This window comes from Cygnus atratus, chromosome 2, assembly GCF_013377495.2.
Source record: "Cygnus atratus isolate AKBS03 ecotype Queensland, Australia chromosome 2, CAtr_DNAZoo_HiC_assembly, whole genome shotgun sequence".
In the NCBI taxonomy this organism is placed as follows: Eukaryota; Metazoa; Chordata; class Aves; order Anseriformes; family Anatidae; genus Cygnus; species Cygnus atratus.
The window spans coordinates 55,085,210-55,108,139 of record NC_066363.1 but is presented as its reverse complement, the minus strand read 5'-3'; the positions used below and the strand labels follow the sequence as shown (position 1 = coordinate 55,108,139).

At 40.5% G+C, this 22,930-nt stretch overlaps 1 protein-coding gene and 1 long non-coding RNA gene across 4 annotated transcripts in view; one reads left to right on the top strand and one right to left on the bottom strand.

Annotated features, from left to right (window-relative positions):
* Positions 1-3,318: 3,318 nt before the first annotated feature.
* IGFBP3 (insulin like growth factor binding protein 3) lies at positions 3,319-21,814 on the bottom strand. Of its 3 annotated transcripts, XR_007707888.1 has the most exons (6): positions 21,409-21,814; positions 17,403-17,629; positions 14,718-14,837; positions 8,767-8,837; positions 7,873-7,936; positions 3,319-3,750 (listed from the first exon to the last, which is right to left on the bottom strand). XR_007707888.1 is itself a non-coding variant. In XM_050709055.1 (5 exons), exons 1-5 carry the CDS (start codon positions 21,797-21,799, stop codon positions 7,933-7,935), a joined length of 813 nt encoding a protein of 270 aa, XP_050565012.1. In that variant the 5' UTR covers positions 21,800-21,814; the 3' UTR covers positions 6,524-7,932. The 3 variants fall into 3 exon arrangements, 2 of the variants coding, with proteins under 2 accessions (XP_050565012.1, XP_035405733.1); XM_050709055.1 differs by lacking the exon at positions 3,319-3,750 and having other exon boundaries at positions 6,524-7,936; XM_035549840.1 differs by lacking the exon at positions 3,319-3,750 and having other exon boundaries at positions 6,524-8,837.
* A 27-nt stretch (positions 21,815-21,841) lies between these two features.
* The window catches only part of LOC118249663 (uncharacterized), a 39,362-nt gene continuing 38,273 nt past the window's right edge, over positions 21,842-22,930 (top strand). The window contains exon 1 of the long non-coding RNA XR_004779174.2: positions 21,842-22,078. This is a non-coding gene — a long non-coding RNA (uncharacterized LOC118249663). The remainder of the gene's footprint in view (positions 22,079-22,930) is intronic.

Genomic DNA, 22,930 nt, shown 5'->3' with positions numbered 1-22,930 from the left:
CTCCTGGCTCCATCTTGCCTCAATAGGTTTTCTTCTTTTGCTCTTCCTCTCCCCATTCCCTTTCTCCTGTCCTTTCCAATACTGGCTGTGCTTTGCAAGCCTTTGTTTTGGGCAAAGAGCAGCCCCTAAGCAAATTTATTAAAAGGTTTGCTGGATAGGAAAGCTGTATGACTTTTTCAACTTGAAAGCCCAACACAGCAATATTAGTGTGTTTAAAAGATAACAGAGAGATTGGAAAGAACAATTTCTTGCACAGAAAGTCAGAGGTTATAAAAGGGTGGGTGGGGAAAAACCCAGCCTTACTCTTTTTGCTGAAAGCAGAGAAGAGAGTCCCTTGTGCTTACGATGCAGTCCTTCTCTCAGATTTTTCTTCTGCTTATTTAGTGGCTGCAGGGAAAAAGAGGGAAGCAAGTGACTGCCTTGCCTGCTTCAAACTGTTTTTTTTTTTTGTTGTTGTTGTTGTTGCTGTATTTTTTTTTTCCATGAAGAAACTGGTGTGGGAGTTAGCATGCCCCAAAGACGGAAAATGGCTGCACCAACCCTGCCTGAGAAAAGGGCCAGAGGGGCATTTTTAAAAGCTTGACTGGGAGCAAACTCAGAAAAAAAAAAAAAAAAAAAAAAAAAAAACAACCTCCAGCAGTTTCTTGGCATGAGCTTTGGTTTTAAAATGAGAGAGGGAAGTTGCTTGCAGAAACAGCGAAGCTAAAGCATGGAAATCTCTGCTCTGAGTATTACATTTCCGTAGCATCACACTGTAGTTATTGAATGTGTTGGCAGTATTTATATGTCAGTGTTGATCCTATTGGGGTCTAGTAAATACTCTTTAAACTGCCCCAGATTTGAAAGTATGGATATGCTAGTGCATTGCTTTGTAGAGTAGGTTGCGATCTTCCCAGGAAAACATGGCAAAAGCTGTTGATAGCATTGACATTATAAATAATTACAAATGTAACCTCCCTGTAATGAACTACAGTGAGACCTGGCTAAACTTCATTGTAAAACTGTATTCACTATGTCAAAATGTTTGGCAATCACTGTATGAAAATAATGAAGAATCAACGAATTTGAGCAGAACCTGAGAATCCTTCTACAGAGCACACCCACAGCAATGAACAATGGTCATATGGCTTTGCTAGGGGAAAATGGTGAGGAAAGGAGGGAAAATTGTATACTCACAGCTGTAGCACACAAGAGCACTCTGACTCTGTTCTGTTCTCACCCCGTCAACTTTGTGTAGTGTTGATCTCTAAACAGCAGAAATTGGTTCTTTATGTTGGGATTTTTATATATAGGGGAAATGTTTATCGTATTAATAAATATTAATAGTACATTAATATATTTGCATATATTAGTATTTTTGCAGTATAGCAATCCAGTGGACAGCTACTTCTAATGTTTGCAGGGTGGCAGGTTCACATCCTAGCTGCAAGAAATTAGAGTTTTTAACAGGGAAAGGTTTTAGGAAACTGTTTCCTTTAAAGTTAAGCACCAGGAGTGAAAACTGCCTTGTACAGCATTCAGGCATGACAGACCAGTTTCTTAGGGGAGTTTAGTTCCTTTTATCACACTGAAAGCAACAGGGAATGGGTGTCTCCTTATCTGCAATCTGGCCTTGTGTGACATCTTGCCAGGACTCACCAGGACAGATTTCATTTGAGCTTCTCTAGGCTGGGCTGTCTGACTTGGGCCAGACTCTTCTGTGTGCTGGGATTAGGACTAATGCAAGGAGGCAAAGAAGGTATATTATATCTCCCCTGTTAGAGTGCTGCCAGGAGCTTGGCCTACATTTAGACCATAGGTGCATGCATTGTGATTTGTCCTGATTTTTATGATCAGCTTCAGTAATAGGATTAAAAAAAAAAATCGAAGGCCTGTAATTTCTATTTTTTTATTATTATTTGTTTACCTATTTATTATTTACCTTTTATTTTTTTCTGTTTGTGTTTTGGCATGTGTCAGCTGGCAATCCTGTCTCCAGCATGAGCCCACTGCACCAGTCACACCTGTGCTAGCAAGCACAGCCTGGTGGGACTATGTGGGGAAACAGGGAAGGTGCTGCAGGATGTTCTGAGCAGTTCAGGTCACCTGGAGTGCAGCTGGATTTGCAAAGGGAATATACCACTCTTTGTAATTTCAGCTCCCTGCCTTCACACCTTCTTGCACTACTCCCACCCAACCTGAAATAAATTAACTGGTGGGAAGGTATAAGGTAAGCATCTGTGTGTTTGGTTCATGTTATCTGAGAGCACTACGTAGTTTGTGCTTCCTGCTGCCAAAACCCTGCCAGGTTTGTTGCAGCAGGGTTTGTTCCAACCATGCCTCCTCCTGCCCCTGGCCTACTGCCAGCTGGAAAATGCTCATAGCAAAGAAATGAGGTCAGTGCTCTCTGCATTTTATTTTCTACCCTCTTTTTTGAAGACAACCTATCTGGTTTTGGGCTCTGCTCATATTGAGTCTGTTCTGCTCACTATTTTGGGGTGCAGTGGAGACACATCTGTGTTGGTTAGTACTGGGAGGGGGTGGTGGGGACAAAGACAGGTCCCAGACGTTTTATTTACCAACATTTTATATTTATACACTTCTTGGATGTTGCACTGAGAATCAGACAGGGACTCAGAATGCACAGGAAAGTGTGGTTTATGAACCTTATCCAACGCTTAATTGTGTTTGGCACATTTGCCTTCTTGAAGATTTGTGTGGATGGTATAGAGTGAATAGCACAGTAGCAGGGTGGAGGTAAATAGAGGGATTCTCTTACTGATATGTCACCACATATTATCAAGTCACATTTAAGTAAAGAGGTGGTGGGACAAAGAAGGGGAGGGTCTTACAGGAGTGCGGCTAGTTAGTTTTGTATTACCAGAAAGTACAGCAGGAGTCCAGACACACCAGCACTTGCTTTCTGGTTAATGAAAACAGCTCTGATGATAGGTCTGTCAACAAACAAAGGCTTTATTTTATTTTCTCTCCTTTCCTCCTCCCTTGACCTGCCTCCTTTTGCACCAGGGTACAAAATCTATCTGCTAGTATGCTACTGCGAGGGCCCAGGGAAAGGAGCAACCTCCTGCAGGACTGATGCAGGAACAAGCTTGTTCATGGATGTAGAATTAAGGTCAAATGAACAAATCTAAACTTATCCCGTTCCAGATCTTGTGTTTTATTTTGCAAAACTTTCTGCTCTCCATTTGATACTCAGTGGTAGATTATCATCTCTGAGTGGCAGTAGGGGTATCTCAGCAGAGGTGAGGGCATTCAGCAGAAGGCAAGGCTGTGCACATGCCTGGCTCCTTGCCGCTTTTTTATGAACCACACTTCCCTGTAGGGAGGGTGCCTGGCCAGCAGGCACAGCTGTTCTGGCAGAGCCCCCTGCTGCAGATGCCCAACACAGAACCTCCTGCTTTCTATCTCCTCCAACTGCTGTTAAGCTAACAAAGAACAGTCCGTTTGTGCCTGCACTGAGATTTTAATTGCATAATTATGCTAGTGATGATGTGTGATTATTTTTTTTTTCTGTCACCGATGGTGCTTTGTAGTTTGATGGTATATAGCTGTTGAGGTTGCTTGGGAAAGCATCTTGGTGAGGGACGTCTTTGGAGTCCTGGAGCAAATGCAAGCTATATTATCATCTTCTTCCATATTTTCTCATGGTTTGCATCTTCTGTTTATTGCTGCTTCAGCAGCTGAACTGTCACCATTTGGATCCAGCAAGGGAATAGAGAAAGAAGAGCAGTAGCATGTCACTGGTAGCAGCTGTGGAAATATATGGCAAGATCTGAGGGCTGAAGGTTGCATGTGGCACCCCTGTGATAAAGCAATAATCAACTTTTCAAGCTCAGTCAGTTAGGTCTTTTTTACTGGGTGCAAGTTATGTGATATATAGCAGACATGGGAAACATGCCTTCACCTTGAATATTCTCTGTGTGGCATAAGCAGGCAAAAATAACCTCTGTTCTCCAATTGCAGGAAGTGAGGGAAATGTACCCTCAGCCTGGTACTCGTAACCAAACTTCACTGCCCCACTTTTGGAAGGTCTTACTGCACATGCCTGTGTGAAGCAGTCCTTCTCAATGACATTTTCTTCAGCTTGACAGATTTTTCTAGTGGAAATCTCAGCTGCTCTCTGTAGCAATAACTTTGCTGCCTTTATTTTTTCCATCACCACTCATGGAGAAAGCAGTGGGGTGAAATTAGCTATGACAGAGAAAGGCTCTCAAGGAATTTGGATATGTCAGCAGAAGTGGAAAGCCAGGATACATACTACAGAAGGACAAGCATTCTGCAAGGATAAACTGAGATTTGCAATATTATCCTTTGCCTCTCCTAATACCTGGTCTCTGATTTTTTTTTTCTTTTTTTCCCCCCAGCAGTAACTTTCAACCTTGAAGTCATTTGCATTTTTGAATATATGTATAGGGCAAAAGCAAAGGTTTATGTTTCTACAGCTGCAAAAGCTGAACTGGAAGAAATAATACAACATAAAATACAGAAACTTTTAAAACAAGAACTTCTGGTGAACAAGAAACTTGTGCTACTTACCATTTTACTGGGAAATTTTCTTTTTAGCAGAGAGAGATGTAGTATTTTCTCAACAGATGTATTATTTTCTCAACTGATGTATTGTGTAATTCAAACAATCTCGTGCTAGAACTGCAGACACTAACCTACTGAAATATTGCTCTTCTAAAATCCTTAGACAGAATGAATTCTGTATACTCGCAGATGAGTATGTTACCGATACTGACCACAAAAAGCGTGCCCTTAGAATACACCAATACCCATTATTGGATTTTATTTTTGGACTGTGCAGGAGAAAAAGAAAAAAAAAAAGAGGTCCTTTCTAAAGGCACAGCAGGGCCACATACGAAATAGCTACCCATATAAACATTTGATTTTGAATACTAATATGCATTGACACCCACAAAAATTGCTAAGCACTTTTCATAATTTAATTTGTATCACTAATATGTAAAATCTCTGTGGAGGTATCCTTGATTACCCAGTTTTAGAGAGTAACTACAGATACCAAAAAATGATTTCCTAAAAGATTTGTAAAACCGTTACTTTAATTTAGGGCTCAGTTCAATAAAGAATTATGCTCCTTTCCCCTGTGCACAAATATCTAACATTATTCCCTGAAGAGTGTGCATGCCAAAAAGGTGGAAAAGGATATTCTGAGGTCAAAAGACTATAGCACAGTAGATCTACTAAAGGGAACTTTCTCAATCAGTTTGAAAGATAGTATTTCTGCCTGCAGGTAGCTTTAACTTGCATTCTTGTCAATTAGAGGGATTTATGCAACTACTACTCTGGTTAAAACAAATACCACATGAATATGGGCTACATAAGGCATCTATGTAGCCTCTAGGGATGAAGTATTCTCAAAAAGAAATTAGCGAGTTTTTGCAGTACATACATTAAGCTTTTGTAGTGCCCCGCTGTGCAAATATTTAACATGTCAATAATGTTAACTAAGTTACAAGAATTTTTATGAGACTTCACAATGTTCACCTGGATTGCCTAAGATTCTTGAAAGACCTTGTTAAGAAAAATGCTACCAAATGTTTACTTGAAAAAAACACCATCTGAGCTGAAGGCAGCAAAGGCACCAAAACAGCAGGTATTTTTCTAATACTTAGGTTCCATTTGTCACTAAAACCAAAGTCCTCCACTCACTGCAGCGCTTAACATGGAACGTTTCTAACCTGTGTGTGCAGGGAGAGCAGGAAGAGATCTTCTGAACTGATACTGACCCATACATTTGCTTCATGCTGCACGTATTCTGCTGCTTGAACTTAGCCCACAAATAATTTGTCTGAATTGCAGCTTGAATGCCATAGCCACAAAAAAATCTTTGAATGACATGCAGCTTGTCTGATGAATTGAGCCCTTGTCTTCATAGAAATAGGTATGTTAAAACAAAAAGAAAAAAATCACTGCTGATCCTCTTAATTCTAATGTTTTTGTTTGTTTTTTACATGGGGAAATATAGTTATTTTGTATTTCATACCAAGAATGCCAGCTGCCAGGAACATCAGATGCACAAAGGAAGCATCCATAACAGGGAGCTTCTGAATAACGGGGAGCTTTAAATCACAGGTAAGAAATATTTGCAGAAATATTTGCTATTTTTAGACATTTGTTTTAAAGACATCTATTGAGAACAAGCTAGACAAACTAACTTAAGTACCCATATCAGACAACACGTCTTTCTTTATTTTTAATGATGGGGCAAAACAAAGAGCTATAATTTTAATGAAAAACACAAATCAGAAATGCTGCCATAGCCTGTTAAAACATTTCTTCATTTCCCAAATGTGGTTTGGAAGGCAGCTGTCCACCTTCTTGGTGAGAGGTCGTTTTCTTTTATGAGAAGGCTCATGAGATAGTGAAGGAAAAAAAAAGTGAAATACTCATAACCTACTTTTGTGACTCCAATGTTAATTTTTGTATATGATGTGCCCAAATATTGCTGTATATAGTTTTATTCCGCATGTGAAACTATTTGAAATAAACTGGTTTACAATTAAAAAAAAAGTCATTTATTTATTTTAATTTGCCAACAAATATTTGCAGGCATTACATTTGCATTAGCAGTAAAAATATTGCAATAAATCTTCAACTCACAAAGCTTTCTGTAACTATCTGTCAGGAAGTTTGTATCAACCTGAACTAAGCACCACCTCACATACACTTTTTCTTATTACTTTTAGGTTTAAAATTTCAGTTTTAACAATGTTGTGAACCTATTTCATTAGATATAAATTAGGAATATGCACAGAATACACACGGGGCTACATTTCAGGGTAAGGCATTGAACATTTGATTTATAGTGATCAGCCACCTCAATCCTGCAAGCCGCATATCCAAATCTTTCCACAATAAAGTTTCAAGACAGATGCCATTGCAGGAAACACAGGTGGCTGTAACTCACAGGGTGGGAGAAGAACAGGCTCCTTGACTCCATGGTCTCCCCTCCATCAGCACAACCACTGTTTCCAATGGCTGGAAAGCTGCATGAGAGTAGTGCTATCACTCTCCATCGAATTCCCAACCCAACAGGAAATTACAGTGTTGCTGGTTCTTTTTTCTACAGTGACATCAAACATTTATAGTGACACATATAAGAATATATTATATATTTATATAAATATATAAAATATTTATATAAAATATATAAATAAATACATATACAAAATATGGCATTACTTTCCAGAGAGATGTTACATTTCACAGGCCACCTTTACTTATCCAAATTTCACTGTCATACAGAATTTGTCATGAAGTTCAATAAACAATCAGCCTAAAAAGAAAAAATGCTGCCAAAGACTTCCTTATGTAACAGCATCACACTTATCTTCATATTAAAAGGACATATCATAGCAGACAATTTAAATATTTAAACCCTATGGATCTTATTCAATGCAGGCAAATAATTTCTACCAAAGTCAAAGGAAGCAACAATTGTGTGTAGCATAAATGAAGCACACAGGTCTCAACAATTGTGGAGGCCCACAATCCTCCCATCTTGTTCGCATTGTTTTAAACAAAAGATCCTCATACAGAATGCATACTTTGGCAGAGTATATGAAGACCACATAGAATAGAGAGAGCTTTTAAAAATAAATAAGCAAATAGAAAGGCTGGTACTGTAATGGAAATTTTTTGTCCATGAATATTCTATGTTAGCATGAAGGAAACAGAGGAAATTTAAGCTCTGTTGCACTAAATGAAGCAAAGGACAGATAGAAGAATGTTTTACAGAGAGCTTCAGTGCAACTGTTATTCTTTCCAGTGGTATAATTCAGTGATGGGTACATTAAAAGTAAAATAATTAAAAAGAATTTTAAAGATTATCAGAGTATTTGTACCTACATCAAATAATGAAACGATCTCTTCTGGAAACACCTCCTTCACTCCACAAATTCATTTCTGTTACCTAGAACAGGTCAGTGTTTATGCATATGGATCTATACATATTTGTAAAGCATCCCATACTTTTACTTTCTCTTTGCATACAGAAGTATACACTAGAATTATTGTGTAATATTTGGTATTCACATGTTACATTTAAATAAAGTTTATTTAAAAACAATTATATTACAGACTAACAGAATATTCATAATATATTTTACAGAAAAAATAGTCATGTATTTATTTTAGAAATATGTTTCTTAAAAAGTTTTGAGATTTTTATAAAACTTTTTACCCGTGAAGATTCCCATCAGACTTGTAAAAAAAAAAGCTTAACCTTAGCCTTTAAATCCTTGTGGGTTTTTTTTTTTTGTGCGCACGTGTGCCTTTGTTTTTGTTTTGCTTTAACAACTCTACAAGTTTGCAACCTATAAATTATTTAAAATAAAAAACAGAATCTTTTAGGATCAAATTGGTCACAGGCCATTCTTTAAAAAGTCAGTGGATACTCCCTGAATCCATTCTGAAGTGCCTTGTGTTTTTCTTTCTCTCTGGGTATCAATAGTGCAGGTTGACAGGGGAATTCAGAACTCCCTACACATTCTGTAGAAAGCCCAACATGTTTTAGTGGCAGGGTGCAGCTGCAGAGTCCATAGAGGCCTCTACTCCCCTAACTGCCACAGGAGGCAGTGCTCATAACTCCTTGCGCAATGCAGTACATGGTGTTTGCCCAGCCCCACGAAGGCCTCTGCTCGGTCCAGCTGCCACACACAGATGCCTGAAGAGCTGGCATCCAGCCCTCATTTACTTTCCAAGTTATAGCAGTGGACGTCTCCTTTTCCCTTGCCATCATACCCAGGAAGCGGCTGTCCGTATTTATCCACGCACCAGCAATAACCTCTTTTTCGACCTTTGGATGGACGACACTGAAACAGAATGGAGGACCCAATTAGCATAATTTTTGTTTTATTCCGCTCTTAGCATTACACAGTAGGGATTCCTGCTTGTTTGATGTCTGCACTGTTATATCCTGGCCATATACATAATCAAACAGAAGATTTGATAGAAGACATTCCTTGAATTAAATTGAAGATTTAACACCACTACAAAGTATTACAATAAAAGATGTAGTCTAATAGTCTGCCCATCAAACACTTTGGATCTACTTATTCCATAATAACACTGCTCTGAGAATTAGCAGAAAACAGCATAATGAACTACTCCCTATTATATTAGGCAGCACAGTTTTTGTCTGTTGAATACCAGTACTACTTAAAACACCACGGAGTGACGACTGAGATCCATCTTTGGAAAAGAAAGTCAACAGATTTGTTTTACACTAAAGCACAGGTCAAAGACAGCTCTTGCAGCAATAAACACCCTTGGTTTGCATCTGTTTGCTGGAAGAATTTCAATACTGTCATTGACATTTATTAACATACACATAATCCCTCTCTAATGGAGTTATCGCTTCAACAACTGCTAGGTCTACTAGAACTTTACATGTCTATTTTGCTATAAGTGACTTTGCTTGTATATTAGTCTATGACCTACATCAATGTTAGAAATTTGCTGCTTATTGGAATGTTAACAAAACTGACCAACCTGAAACTATCATTAAACAAGCAAAGATGCTGAACTTCCTTAGAAATAGTATTGCAGTAAAAGTAGATTTAAAAAGTCTGTCATGTACTAAGTAATGGTCTCTCCAAGAAAGTTTATGCTGGGTACCAGCTGTGGCTTTGCCAATGGTTAGTTAAACTTTGCTACTTATCACTCCATTGCATTGTTCTCCAGTTTCATACGTCTCACTGTCCCATGTCAATGGCCCACAAAGCTAAATGTCTTTCCCAAGCACGGGTAAATAAGGAAACATCAAGTAAATGTTAGGCTTTACATGTTGCACAAAGTGTCTGACCCTTTGATGCCTAGTTTAGGACCTCAGGTGAAAGGGTGATATGTCAGAAAGAAGTGTGAATATGGGCCACTCCTGGGACTGCCTGCAGCAGCAGGTTGGTCCCTGAGCCAATTAATTTGTGGCAGCAGAGATTAGTGTAGACAGTTCTCACTAGGAAGCTGTGAAAGAGAGATGAGAGCAGATCACACATTAGACACCAATCACTGAACATACCATCTTGGCAGAAACCCAAGTTTCCAGCTTGCTTATTTCATTTGTAAATAAATAAATAAATGAAGTAACATTAATCACCATAACTGAAAATTAATCTAGCCTTGTGATATATTTGAGCAGGAAGACTATGCAGAAATAATACAATGCCTTCTCTTCTCTGAATGTGCAGTCCTTATGCATTAGCTGTATGCAAATGAATGGCAATCCTACCAGTGGGATGACAAAACTAACTTAAAGAATATATCAGCTTTTATAGGGGAGGGTGAAGAATTTCAAGCCTACTGAGAGGACAGCTACATTAATAATTTGCTAAACTACAAGATTAGCTTGTGTTTGAATTCTAGTCACTCGCTCAGTTGTTTCCCTGCATCAAATCTTTAAATATAAAAACAATGTAAATTTTAGAATCCTTTATTGTTTCAAAAGCCAGACTAGTACTTGTGTGTGCTCTTCATGATTTCAGCAAATGGCTGTTCTAAGTTCACCAACACCAAGAGAATGTTTTTCTTAATTTTTGGTGGTAAGTGGACTGGACTCTACCTTAAGTGGTATTCATGTTTAGCACACTAAATCCTTCATGCTCAGTTTTGAGTAATTCATAAACAATTGCTTTTGCGTGATTTACATTTTACAGATAAGGAAAATGAGGCAGCAGTTAATGGAGTTGTTATTCCCAAGAGTAGAGGCACAGATGGGGCCTGAATTAGAGCACGGGGTTTCTGGCTGTTGGCCTGGTTTTCCGGTCATGAAACTACACTTCTACTAATAATAGTAACACAGCCTCCCCTTTTAGAAGTACTATATGAAGTATGTTACACAACTCTGACTGATTCATAGGCTTGCATCACTGTCAAAACAAATGATCAATTAAAGTTATCACGTGTAGTTGGAGGTTTTGATTGCATTTTACAGCTGCATAATCAATTTTTTGGAATTAACTATAGCACAAAGTTAGTCTGCAGAAACTAATGGTTTTTTCCCAAACAGGTCGTCTAGAAGAAAAAAGTGAAACCCTTAGATTATTTGGGCTAGAGCTTTACAGCTAAAATGTCACTCCGTGAAGAAACGAGAAAAATTACCTTTCGCAGTCTGATATTTTGTACTACCTGATCATCCATATTGTCAATAGCAAAGCGCTTCTGATTCAAAAGTTATGTTTTTTACCCTGAAACAGCTAGCTTGCATTCCATACTGAAATAGTGGACAACTCATATGGAAAAAGTTTATCTAAAAGTATTCGCTCTTCTGAATTTTGCACTGCACACAAATTTCAAGGCTTTTCTGTATGACTTCAGAAGTCCAAAAAGCTGGAAAACTGCCCAAGCGGTGCAGTCAATAATTACTTCTGATAGAAGTACCAGCTGCCAGCCTCATGCCACCTGCCCCTCTCCCCTCCACAAAGAGTGCCACGGAGACATTTGTGGGGCACAGCAAAGCATATGGTATCCCACTGAATTCCTGATCAGCCCAGAGGTCTCCATGGAGCTACAACCATGGTCTCCTGAAGCAGAGTGCAGACAGCCTTGACATATACCTCAGGCCATGCTGGCTCCTGCCAAGCCCAGTTGTTTTCAGTGGAACAATGCCAGCTCACATTTAGGAATATCTGGTTCTCGTATACAAATATGGGGCAATAATTGTAATTTCATCAAAACTTTCTTCACATGCCTGAGGCAAAACCACGCCTGTATTAACCTAGTTCATGCAAATATACCTATATACACACCATACTTGAATAGTGTAAGCTAATGTGTGTGATTTATTAAGATAAAGAAATCACAATTTTAGTATGTTTGATTTTAACAAAGTTTATATATAAACACAAGGTCTGAAGTTATTTTCATGTTATACCTTGACAGATGAATTTAAGTTCTTGAAATTGTTGCACATAAGCGAATTACTCCGTATGGTTACTTCTGAAAAGTCTCTCTAGATGTCCACAAATATCAAGAAAAATAATTGCTTTCAACTTGACTGCAAGAGCAGGTGACCAGGAAGGCAGACTATACTAAAACACAAAGTACCTCCTGAATGAGTTTTCATGGTTTCCAGAGCAATCATAATTTATCAGATTCCTATCATACCTCTATATAGACGAACATCCTAGGCAGTGCTTTTAGCATTCATTTCCAGAATTAAAAGTGCTCAAAATGCTTCTTTTTTTCCAATGCATTTACTGTTTCCTAACAATCTTTTTCTGAATTTTGTCGTCATAACAAAATTGAATTACAGATTGAATGCTGCTAATAATAGCAATGAAGGAAATTAATAAAATAGCCTAGCATTCTGTTAATCAGATTAGAGACACCTGCTCAAAGTTCCCAAAATCAGGCCTACATTTTGATCCTCCAAAAAGAAAAACAAACAAATGATATTGCTGTCCTGTCCTGCAGAGAGTGCATTCCATCTGACCAGGATTCATTCACTTATAAAACGGATGCTTTTTTCTAGGAGTTAACTCAAATACATTATCTTTGTTTTACATTTTCTAAGTGTGAGAAGCAGCCTCTCTCTGTAAGCCCTATCTGTGAAGGCTTGTGCCAGGGGTTGATTAAGATTCAGTTAGAGGAAGAGCACAAACTACATTACGCATATAATATTTACTGATATGGCCTCAATTCACAGGCATCTCTTACAAGATCCTGAGCTGTCCCAAACTATCATGAAACTACTGCGAGCTGTGCAAATTGGCACAGTGCTTGCCAAGACTGGCCAAGTATGAAAGTGCCCCTTCAACATCTATGTTTGCTGACCAGAGGGGCTGTTGCACATAGCACATCAACCTTTTCTAAATCAGCTTGAAAGTTTCCAGATAACATGGAGACTACATACTGTGCAGAAGCTTGTCTTTGCTCTGTATCAACACCTTACTTTAGTAAATGAACTTCTAGAAATGAAGACTAGAAGAGAGTATCCATATTTTTTTTCCCCCCTCCATATTAAATTTTTTTTCTGCCTCAGTTAGAGAGCCATGACTGCACAGTGAGGCACTTTAGTATGTGCTCACTGTGGATCTGATTTACCATATATACACACTAGGGACAGTGTGCAAACCACCGCATTTTTGCTGACAAAGCTAGAACTTTGAAGTCTAAAGACAGATGAGAGGAACATCTACTGAACAAAGTAAATACCAATCTGTGGTCTTCTGTAATACCTAGAGGAGGGTAAGTACTACAAGATGCTTGCATATCTTCAGTGCAGTTACATGACATGCTGTTCTGATGTAGCTAAGCAAATACTTCTATGGCACAGCCACAAAACAGTCCTAGCCTTGCTCCAGAGAGTAGTTCACACAGCAGTCTGTGGCATTTCCTGAATGAATGCAGACTGGGATTTGAGCCCTGCTGTCTGCTAATTTACATGCAGTGAGACATGAACTGACAGTGGGTTCTCAAAACTAAAGAAAAAGAAACTCACCCTACTTGGGAGTTACCACCACCTGCCTGGGAAAAGCTTGGGAGTAAAACAAATTCAGCAATGTGCAGCCAAGGTCAAACAGAGTCAATTGCTGGACTGATGGCAGAAGGGAACACTGGAAACCTCATCCCTATTTCAAAGAGCCCACCTGACACTGCCAGCTCATTGCAGAGCTCCAGGGAATACCTGAAAGGTTAAGACTGTTTCTAAGAAAGCTGGAAGCCAAACAATGGGGAGATACCACTCTTAAAATAAGGTTGCCTCCTGAGGCTGGTCTCTTACTTCTAACTAAGAAACTATTATGCAGTAACACACCGAGTCAGCCACTCTTGGTTACCAGACATAGGGGCTGACTTCTATAAACCCAAATGTGAAAAACAAGATAGTCCACAAACAAAATCTGTCCTTACGGAGGTTTGCCTTGAAGAAAATCTGAAAGACTCTTTTGAATTCTGGAAATTTTGGAATTATACCAAGAAATACATTTGGAGACAGGTCACTATCTAAACAACGGTATTAGATGAAATGTGCATACAAAGCAAAGAATGTTATGTCTTGCAATTCTGCAAGTTCTTGAATAAGCTTCAAGGGTAGTGCCAAATGGAGAATGCTGCTTCAGAGCATGAATGTATTGCATATATACCTTCCACTTAGGTCTGCATTTGCAAAGAGAAAAAAAACATTTAAAAAAGAGGAATACCAGAGTGGGCTAAGGAGCCAACCTTGCTACAGAATAACTACTAGATGTTTAACTTCCATGATAACATGACCTGGATTTTGGAAATGATCTGTGTAGTGCATAAAGGACAGACACATGCCTTTCTCAAATTGCTTTTTGTAATATAAACCAACACAGTTCTTCTAGGAACTTTCAAGCAGCTATTTACAATTCAAAGCATTGATCTATTGCAGTCATATGGCAACTGCAACATTTAGCTCTGTGGGTTATTACAGAGGCATTGCTTTTTTTAAACTGAAGGGCATTAGTATCTAGGACACTGGCCAACCTGTGTGTGATTAGGTTGGAAGTTTCTCAAATTAATCTGCTGTCATAACCAATAGAAAATAAAAACACTATCCACATTTGACAAAAGTTCAACAGTATCAGATCAGGACCTAAAATTGGGATTAAACTAGCTTCTTTTTGAAGTGATGTATAAAATGATATATAATGCACTTTGCTGGCAAGATCCTTCAACTGCAACACAGAGTAAATGAAGCGTATTCACTGAAATGCTCAAGACACTGTACTTACTTGCTTTTTCTTGTAGAACCCTTTCTTGTCACAATTTGGAATATGGAAACCCCTGGGACTCAAGACATTCAGGATCTTTAGGTGATTTAAAGTGTCTTCCATTTCTCTACGACAAGGACCCTGTTAGTGAGCACATTTAAAAAAACATATATGAAACTTCATTTACAAATCCTGTTTTTCACAGAAGAGTTATTAAATCTTCAAAGGGTATGAATCACGAAAACAAATCTATTAAAAGAAATGTCAAAAAGCAAAACAATCACAGATGAAATTCTGACATTATTCAGGACAAAACTGATTTCTAAGCACTGAAGGCCCTATGCCATGCTCGCAGTCAGACTAGCATTTCCAGCTGAAATCATGACTGTAAGGAAGACTTGACCATTACATAAATCAGTCATATATAATATATATTGTGAAAAGCTGATCTTCACCAAGTGGGAAAAGAAAGCAGACAATTGAGAACAAACTGCTTTGTAAATCTTCACTAATGTCATTTTATTTCTGTGATTCTGATGGATTTAAAGGCTTGAATGCAATGGATTAAATTGAAAACATGTAGTTTGGCATACTGTATATGCCTTTACAAATATACTGCAACTTTTGGGCAACAATTCCAAATTTCAGCTGAACCAAATGTATGCACTCATGCAAATGAATGGTTGCACACATTTTCAGTAGATAAGTATGTAACTTTTTGCACCAGTTTCTCCATATGCAAAAGGAAGACAATGGTGTAGTGTGGATTAGCTCTAAGACAATGACATAAAAACTTCCAGAACCACTTCTAAAAGCATGTCTCAAACACCAAACTAACTGTTTCTCACTGCAGGCCTTTAGGGTACGGTATAAAACGTTACCAGACCAATTTTACAGCCAGAAATCCAGGAGTAGAAGAGTTCAAATTTTGCCAGAGGCCAAGAAGGCAGCCAATATCAGCAGAAGGATCAGAATTCAAGAATCACAGCCTATATACTCTGTGTTTAGCTACATGCTGCTCTGAGCACATTACTGACTCAATCCACCAGCCTGATTCTTCAATAGAGACCCCAAAAAATTCTTTTTCACACAGTTGCAGGGGTTTAAAATGTTTAAGTTGTTCTATCAACACAAAGACCCACTAGTACAATTCTTAATTAGTGAAGTAATGATATTACTACTTGCAAGCATAAACGTTAAGTTTGCTAATATAAAGTGCCTTTCGTGTGAGTGTCTGAAAGCATACAGACTCCACAGCTCTGCTGAAGTTTAAAGTTGATTTTTTGGTAAGCAAAAATCTTCCTTGCTGCTTTCATACATTTTTGTTCAGTATCAATCTCACAAGCTCTAAACAAGCTATTTAAATTGGTGCTCTTATTGGCAACTCCTTAAATAAATGAAACCGTTCAGACACCAACTACAAATAACACAGAAAGATTTGGTTTTGAGTTAGGCCTACAAAAAGAGCAGCCGCCTTCTTTAACTATTATCTTGAAACAGGTTTCAAAAGTAAAAGGGATGAGTATCAAAAACTAAGCCATAGACATAGGCAGAAGGGCATTTGCTTGCAAAGGTACCTGCCTCAAGTGGACCTGGTTCCAGTTCCTACAGATATGAGCAGTTTTAGTAAATCAGTGTGCCTTCACACACAGGGCCTGATTACCATGGAAGTGAAACATTTATCCTAGTTAAGGCCAGAACCCTATTTCCTCAGAGCTACCAAAGTTCATTCTTTTACTGGAAGAGGTTTATTTCAAGTTTTTGGGAAGAGGGCATGCTATAACTTGGATACTTAAGTGTTTTTACTAGACAGCTGGACATCAATGACAAACTGAACAAACAACTGTGTTAACTTGGAGGCCACACACTCTTCAGACACAGCTTTCCACCTCACACAGGTTTCAAAACCTTCTCTTGCAGGTGGGAAGCCTTGTCTGGTTTCACCACAACTGTTTTGATGAGATGCCAAAATATATCCATCCATATTTTTAAGTCAGCTGGCATAGGCACAAGGATAACCACCATGACAGCAGCCAAGAAATGCACAAACAGGAATTATTGTCCTAACAGATTCACCACATTCTGGCTGCCCTGCAAATACTCTTTCTACTGGGCACAGTAAGCTGGAAGCAATAACAGCTTGTGTGCTGTGAGCCATTACATTTATGCAGTCGCATTAAAGGACTACTGCAAGTGGAGGTGGTCTTCAGCACGTCATAGAAATAATGACTCGAGACTTAGCTTCAACTGAAGCTGTCATCTCCCTTGATTTGCTTCATGGAGTATGAACACAATGCCACCACACTGAGTGTCAAATGTCTTCCTTTCTTCCATTGTTTTGCAACCCAATAATGCTGTTTGCAACCAAGTTTACCAAATAATGACACTACTAAACATGTCACAGAAAACACTCATAGAAACATGTGGAAACAAGAATTTTTGCCAAGAGCTGACATAGTGAAAATTATATTAAAATCAATGTAAACAACAGTGCATTAGGCCTCTGTGTCTTCTGAACATGATCTGTTTTGTCAGCTGCTTATCTGCATTTGCAGATCCAACAGTTGTATTGGCCAAACAGCCAGAATACCCTAAATAGGTACAACAATAACCATTTTTATCTTGTCAATTGCACAACATGCACATACACACACAGGCACATACTCACATGCAGGGAAATGTCTTAGCTTTTACAAAAGCACTTACATATTCAGTTTCTTGTTTGGATTCTGAAGAGAAATTCAGTGTATCTGTACTCTGTGAATCATATTCCACTTTATAGCGCTGTGTATTTTTGGCTTGCTCTTTCCTGATGATATCTATTTTGATGTGCGGTGGATGCAATTTCAAATCTGGCACCCTGTGGGAGTTTGGGATGGCCTGATTTTCTATGCTACTGGTACTCCTGTCTTCTTCTGAATCACTGGAATTTCCTAATGAAAAGAACAAATTCAGTGAAGAAACAAAGTTAGTCAACTGCCAGCTGAGTCTGGAAGGGCAACAGACCACTAGACTACTCTACATCTTTAATTTTTCTGTACAAAAATCATATATAAAAACATGAGCAATTCAGTATTCTGCATGCATCAGTATCTCCATAAGCTAAATGTAAAGAACTGCAGTGAATTTTCTAACTGAAAAATCTCTTCAATCCTAGTGAGTCTTTCAAGTATACCATTCCACCACCTGTGCTAGGTCCCTCTGAATGTACACCCTGCCTTGCTAATCACTTGAAAAGTATTTACGTTCACTTCATTTCAAACTATTTGCAAACCACTACCGCCCAAGTTTCTCACTCCTCTTTTTTTGCTGGTTTCCCTTCCCGGCAGGAGGATGCAGGTCTGCCAGGTGTGGAGCCCTGCCAGCACCTGGCCCTGAGTCAGAGCTCTGTTAGCAGCCTGACCAACATGGGTTGTGCAGAGCATTCAAATCATGTACTTCTGACCCAGAACAGATTTAAACAACTTTAATTTAATACAGCTAACATGAGTAAGTTATTGGATGGAGAGCAACTCTTCATCTTCCCCAAGAGAGTAAATTAAAAAAAAAGTGTTAATAAAAAATTCTACCATGCTGAGTTTGATGGTTCTAATTAACTATTTTTAGCACTGTTTTTCTCTTAGTTTTATTCCACATACATAACAGGAAAGAAAAAAAATACCACATTTTCATTCCTCTACTATTAAATTCAAAAATATTTCTAGTTGTATAAAATATATTTTGGGGTAATGGATAAAAAAAATTGCCATTCATTCTGTAGTGGTGTCACAGGACAAATATCTACTTTCATTATGAGCTTCAAAAATATTTTTCCCTTAAATTATCATCTACAAAACTACAGGAGAAACCTACAGGAAACTACAGGATTATTTTTCCAAAATACTGCATAAGCCCAGCGTTCCTGTACCTTCTGAGGTATTTGTCTACACAGCATTTCTCTCTTAGAAGACTCTTGCAATGTAACTGTAACTGGCTGCATTTCCTCCATGGAATTTTTGAAGTCTGGATACTCCTGCTACTGTCAGCTAAGTCCCACTAGTTGCTGCATTTCAGTGCCTTGGCTGCTGACCACTTTCTTTTTTTTTTTCTTTAACGAAATCACATTGTGAGCACACAATGATAACTGATATGCAAGAAACATCCTGAAAATCTGTATTGAAATTATACTTGACAGCTCACTGGAAAACCACAAAAGCCAACAAATTTAGTGCTAAAACTGAAAGCCCATATTCACATAGCTCATTTGAGTCTCGTTATTTCAACACATGCAGTATCTTGGCACTGGCCATACACAGGAACCGAAGAGGAAAACAAGGAGGAGGCAGCGGGATCAGAGTTAACATCTTGGTACTGGTGGTTTTAGTGTAGCCACTGCTGGCAATGAACATAATTGACCGGGAAAATCCAACTCCCAGTGCAAATGGATTAAGGAAGTTCAAGTCTTAAGTCTAAATTTCCTGGCTTTTGTGGGTTTAACTCAGACTCTCAGCAGTATTTGAACATATTTTTGGTGGTTTAATGTCCTGTTTTTAAACAGTGGTATTTTTTTTTCCACATTCTCAGTGAATTTTGCAATAAATGACACAATAAAATGTTATAAACCTAAATCTTCTAGATACAAATACTATGTTTTCTCTAGTCTGTCCAATTTTTTAGTTTACCTACTATAAAAAAAAGTAGGAAGTATTCTTAATGTGCATTAACTAATCAACAGACTGCTCATTTCCCAGTTTGTATAGACCATCACATATTGACAGAATTTTTTACACTTGAATTCAGAATGGTCATAATGCCACACTTTAAACGGTAAAGCATATTCAATTAACTAAGTTCTACAAAAGCTGGTGCCATGGTACCTCTACATTCTGTTGTAATGGAAACAAAACTGCTCCAAAAGTTGTTTGCTCTCTTTCAAAACGAGATTAGAAGGTTTGTATATGAACAGTAATACTTATGACTTTCGTGCCCCAAAACCTGAACTGCAAAGTCAGTGGCCTACTTTAGTTGGCATGAAGAAGTTCCTGCAATACACACCATCCATACGGATTTCTAGCAATTTCTAGTAAAGACCAAAAGCATAGCACACAATGCAGGACAAAGCTACATGAAAGGGAGGTGTGATCCTGCTCAGGGAGGGAGGGCACCATGCCACAACCTTAGTTCCCCAGCGCTGAATTTAGAGCTGAAACTGGAGCAGCACCCATGAGGAGGCAGGTACTGTGTGTACACACAGGTTCGTCATAATACTTCTTTTTTGCGCCCTGAATTTTCAACCTTCATGCTTTGAATGTGAACTGTAGAGACCTACTTCGCACTTTTTAAGCGATCAAAGCTCCTACTGCTTTGAAAACAGGAATTCTCCCTGCGCCAAGAATGCAAAAACAGGAACTCCACATTCTGACTATTTAGCCTGAAAATGGAAATATTTTCATCAGGGAACCAACATTCAGCTCTGTCTTTCCCCTCCTCTAACAGCCATTGTTAAAAGCACTGCCCCTCCACAAAACACTGCCAAGTCTCATGTATCGAGGAGACTCCCTCTGTTTTCAATTCATTTGAAGGATGAACAGTCAAAGCCAAGCTCATGTGATGAAGGAAGCTATTCCATGTTCCAATGAGATTTAAAACTTCAGTGAGTACCTCTGAACTCTCTCTCATTTAAAGCATGAACAGGCTGGGAACAGCACATAAATAATTATAATAAGGCATCTCTTAGTCTCATAGCAGCTAGTTAACTGGAACACTGGTGCCACTTCCTCAGCTAAGGAAAGGCCAGCCAAAGAGTCCCTGTAACCTAGCAGAAAAACTCCTGGCTTTTAAAAAATGCAAGTAGTGGAAAGCCTTTTGACACACTTTTCTATTAAATAAATGTTAACATACTTGCTGTTGGCAAACAAACAGTTTAATGAGATGTTTGCACAGGGCTGAGTTTTTTTTGATCTGAATCCCAATTTTGCCTGCCTCTAAAGTTTCCAAATGTGCATGCTAACAGGACTTTTTCCAGCTGTCCCTTCCTCTTCAAACCAAACAGAACCTGCTCGGTGAATGTCTCATTTACAAGATATAAGAAAGGTACTGGAAAGCTTTCGTTTGTCCGAAGGTTTATTTGCAATGCAGGGAAAAACAACATCCTCTTAAACACTGCTGTGCAAATGCTTTGTTCTGAACAACCACCTTCAACGGCCAGGATTTTTTTTTTTTTTTTAATTCCTGGGTTATCACTGCCTTGATGTAATCACGCTGCAGCACAAGAGCTAGCCCACGCACTCTCTAGTTTTCTCACACCCTCTTTCCAGGAACACTAGGCACAAATCGCAAGGATTTCACCGTCTCCTCTTCAACCCGGCAGCGTTAGGAACCCATACGAGGAACATGCAACTTCTTCCCTCCCCAAGATTGCTTTCAAAATCAGTAACTTTGCCTCTTTCGCGAAGGATTACTTCACAGCACCAGGGGTGAAGAAAATAAATAAATAATGATAGTAAGAGACACAAAAGGTTAACCTCCTTTTTCCTTAGGGGAAAAATAAATTTAAAAAAAGAACACCCCTCTTTCAAAAGCGACCCCAGCCCTGGCTGCGCGGCTGCCGGAGAAGCTCGGGCAGGAGCCGGCCGCGGGCACCCGGCGGACCACCAGCGCCCCCCCGCCCGACCTCCCCGGAGCGCGCGGTTACTTTTCAACTTCCAGAAAAAAGAATTAAGCAGCCGCTTACCTTCAGCCAGCGGCCCGGGCAGCACGAAGGCCCGCAGCTTGCCGTCCGCCGTGGCGTTGGTGCAGAGCCCGCGGCCCTCCAGCAGCGCCTGCAGCGGCCGCGCCTCTTCCCGCTGCGGCTGGCAGCTGAGGCCGGCGCCGCAGCGCTCCGTGTAGATCCCGCAGGGCTGCCCCAGGCGCAGGGCGCAGGTGAGGCAGCAGCCGCAGCCCGGCTCTCGCACCCTCTCGGCACAGTCGGGCTGCAGCGGCTTGCACTGCTGCAGCGCCCGCGCGTCGCAGGGCTCGCAGCGGACCACCGGCCCCGCCAGCGCCAGCGCGGCCGCCGTCCGACGGCCTAGCAGCGCCAGCGCCGCCGCCGCCACTGCCCACAGCACGCCGGGCCGCGGCACCATGGCAACCGGCAGCCGGGGCCGCCGGGAGGCGCCCCCGCGCAGCTCGGCCCGGGGGGAGCGCCCCGGGCTGCGCCGCTCACGGGACTCGGGGCGGCAGCGCTGGCCGCCTCTCCTCGCCCGGAGCAGGGCGGGCGCCGGAGGAGGGCGCCGCCGCCGAGCGCTGCGGGCAGGTAAAGTCACCGGCCTCTCGCAGCCCGGACAGCGCGAGGGAAGAAGGCTGCGCGCCCGGTAGGCTCGCACCGACCCTCTCTTCAGCCGCCGGCCTTTGGTAACATAAAGGTAATAAAAGAACTCGCTGACAACAAAGGCAACTTTTCCTTCCTCCCCCCCTCCTCCCTGCAGAGCGCCTCAACCACTTGGCTTGAAACTAACGTTGATGGCTTTTCTTTTTTTTTTTTCCACACACAACACTGAAAAAAAAATGCTTCCAAAAGTAAAAAAAAAAAAAAATCAAAATAATAATAATAAAAAAGCCCAGACGATCTGAAGAAAACTTGTTTCAAAAATGCTTAGAAAAAAAAAAAAGCAAAACAGCAAGGGTGGGGGGGAATAAGAAAAAAAAAAAAAAAAGAAAAAGAAAAATAAAGCGAACGCGGCTCCCTTCTTTTCTTATTCTCTTTGTTGGCTGCTTCCCGCCTCCGCTCTCCGCCACTCTGCGCCCATCTGTCCGGCGGCGTTTCCCGGCCCTGCCATATATCGGCACCGCCGCCCCCCGCCCCGCCCCGCCCCGCGCCGCTCCGCGCCGCCCCGCCAAGGCCGCGCAGCGCCCCGCGGCGGCAGTGCGGGGGCTCGGCGAGGCCCCGCGGCGGTCACTGGGGGCTGGGGGCTGGGGAGGGGCCAGCGGCGGTCCCTGGGGTTTGTGGGCACTTCTTAGTGAGGGGTACGGCTCTGTGGAGAGGGGCGTTTCGTGTTTTTTTGTTGTTTAAGCGGTAAGTGCTGTGTATGTGCTTGTGTCCCCTTGGCACCGGGAGGGGATGTACGAGCAAAGCTCCCGGGCAGTGCCCTTTTTGGGCTCCTCTCTACAATCTTGCCTGTTTCGGGGCTGAAAGCCTTTCCTCACACACGCTTGCACAGATGTTACTCTCGGGCACCCTGTGCTTTCTGGCACAATCACTCCGTACACGTGGTGAT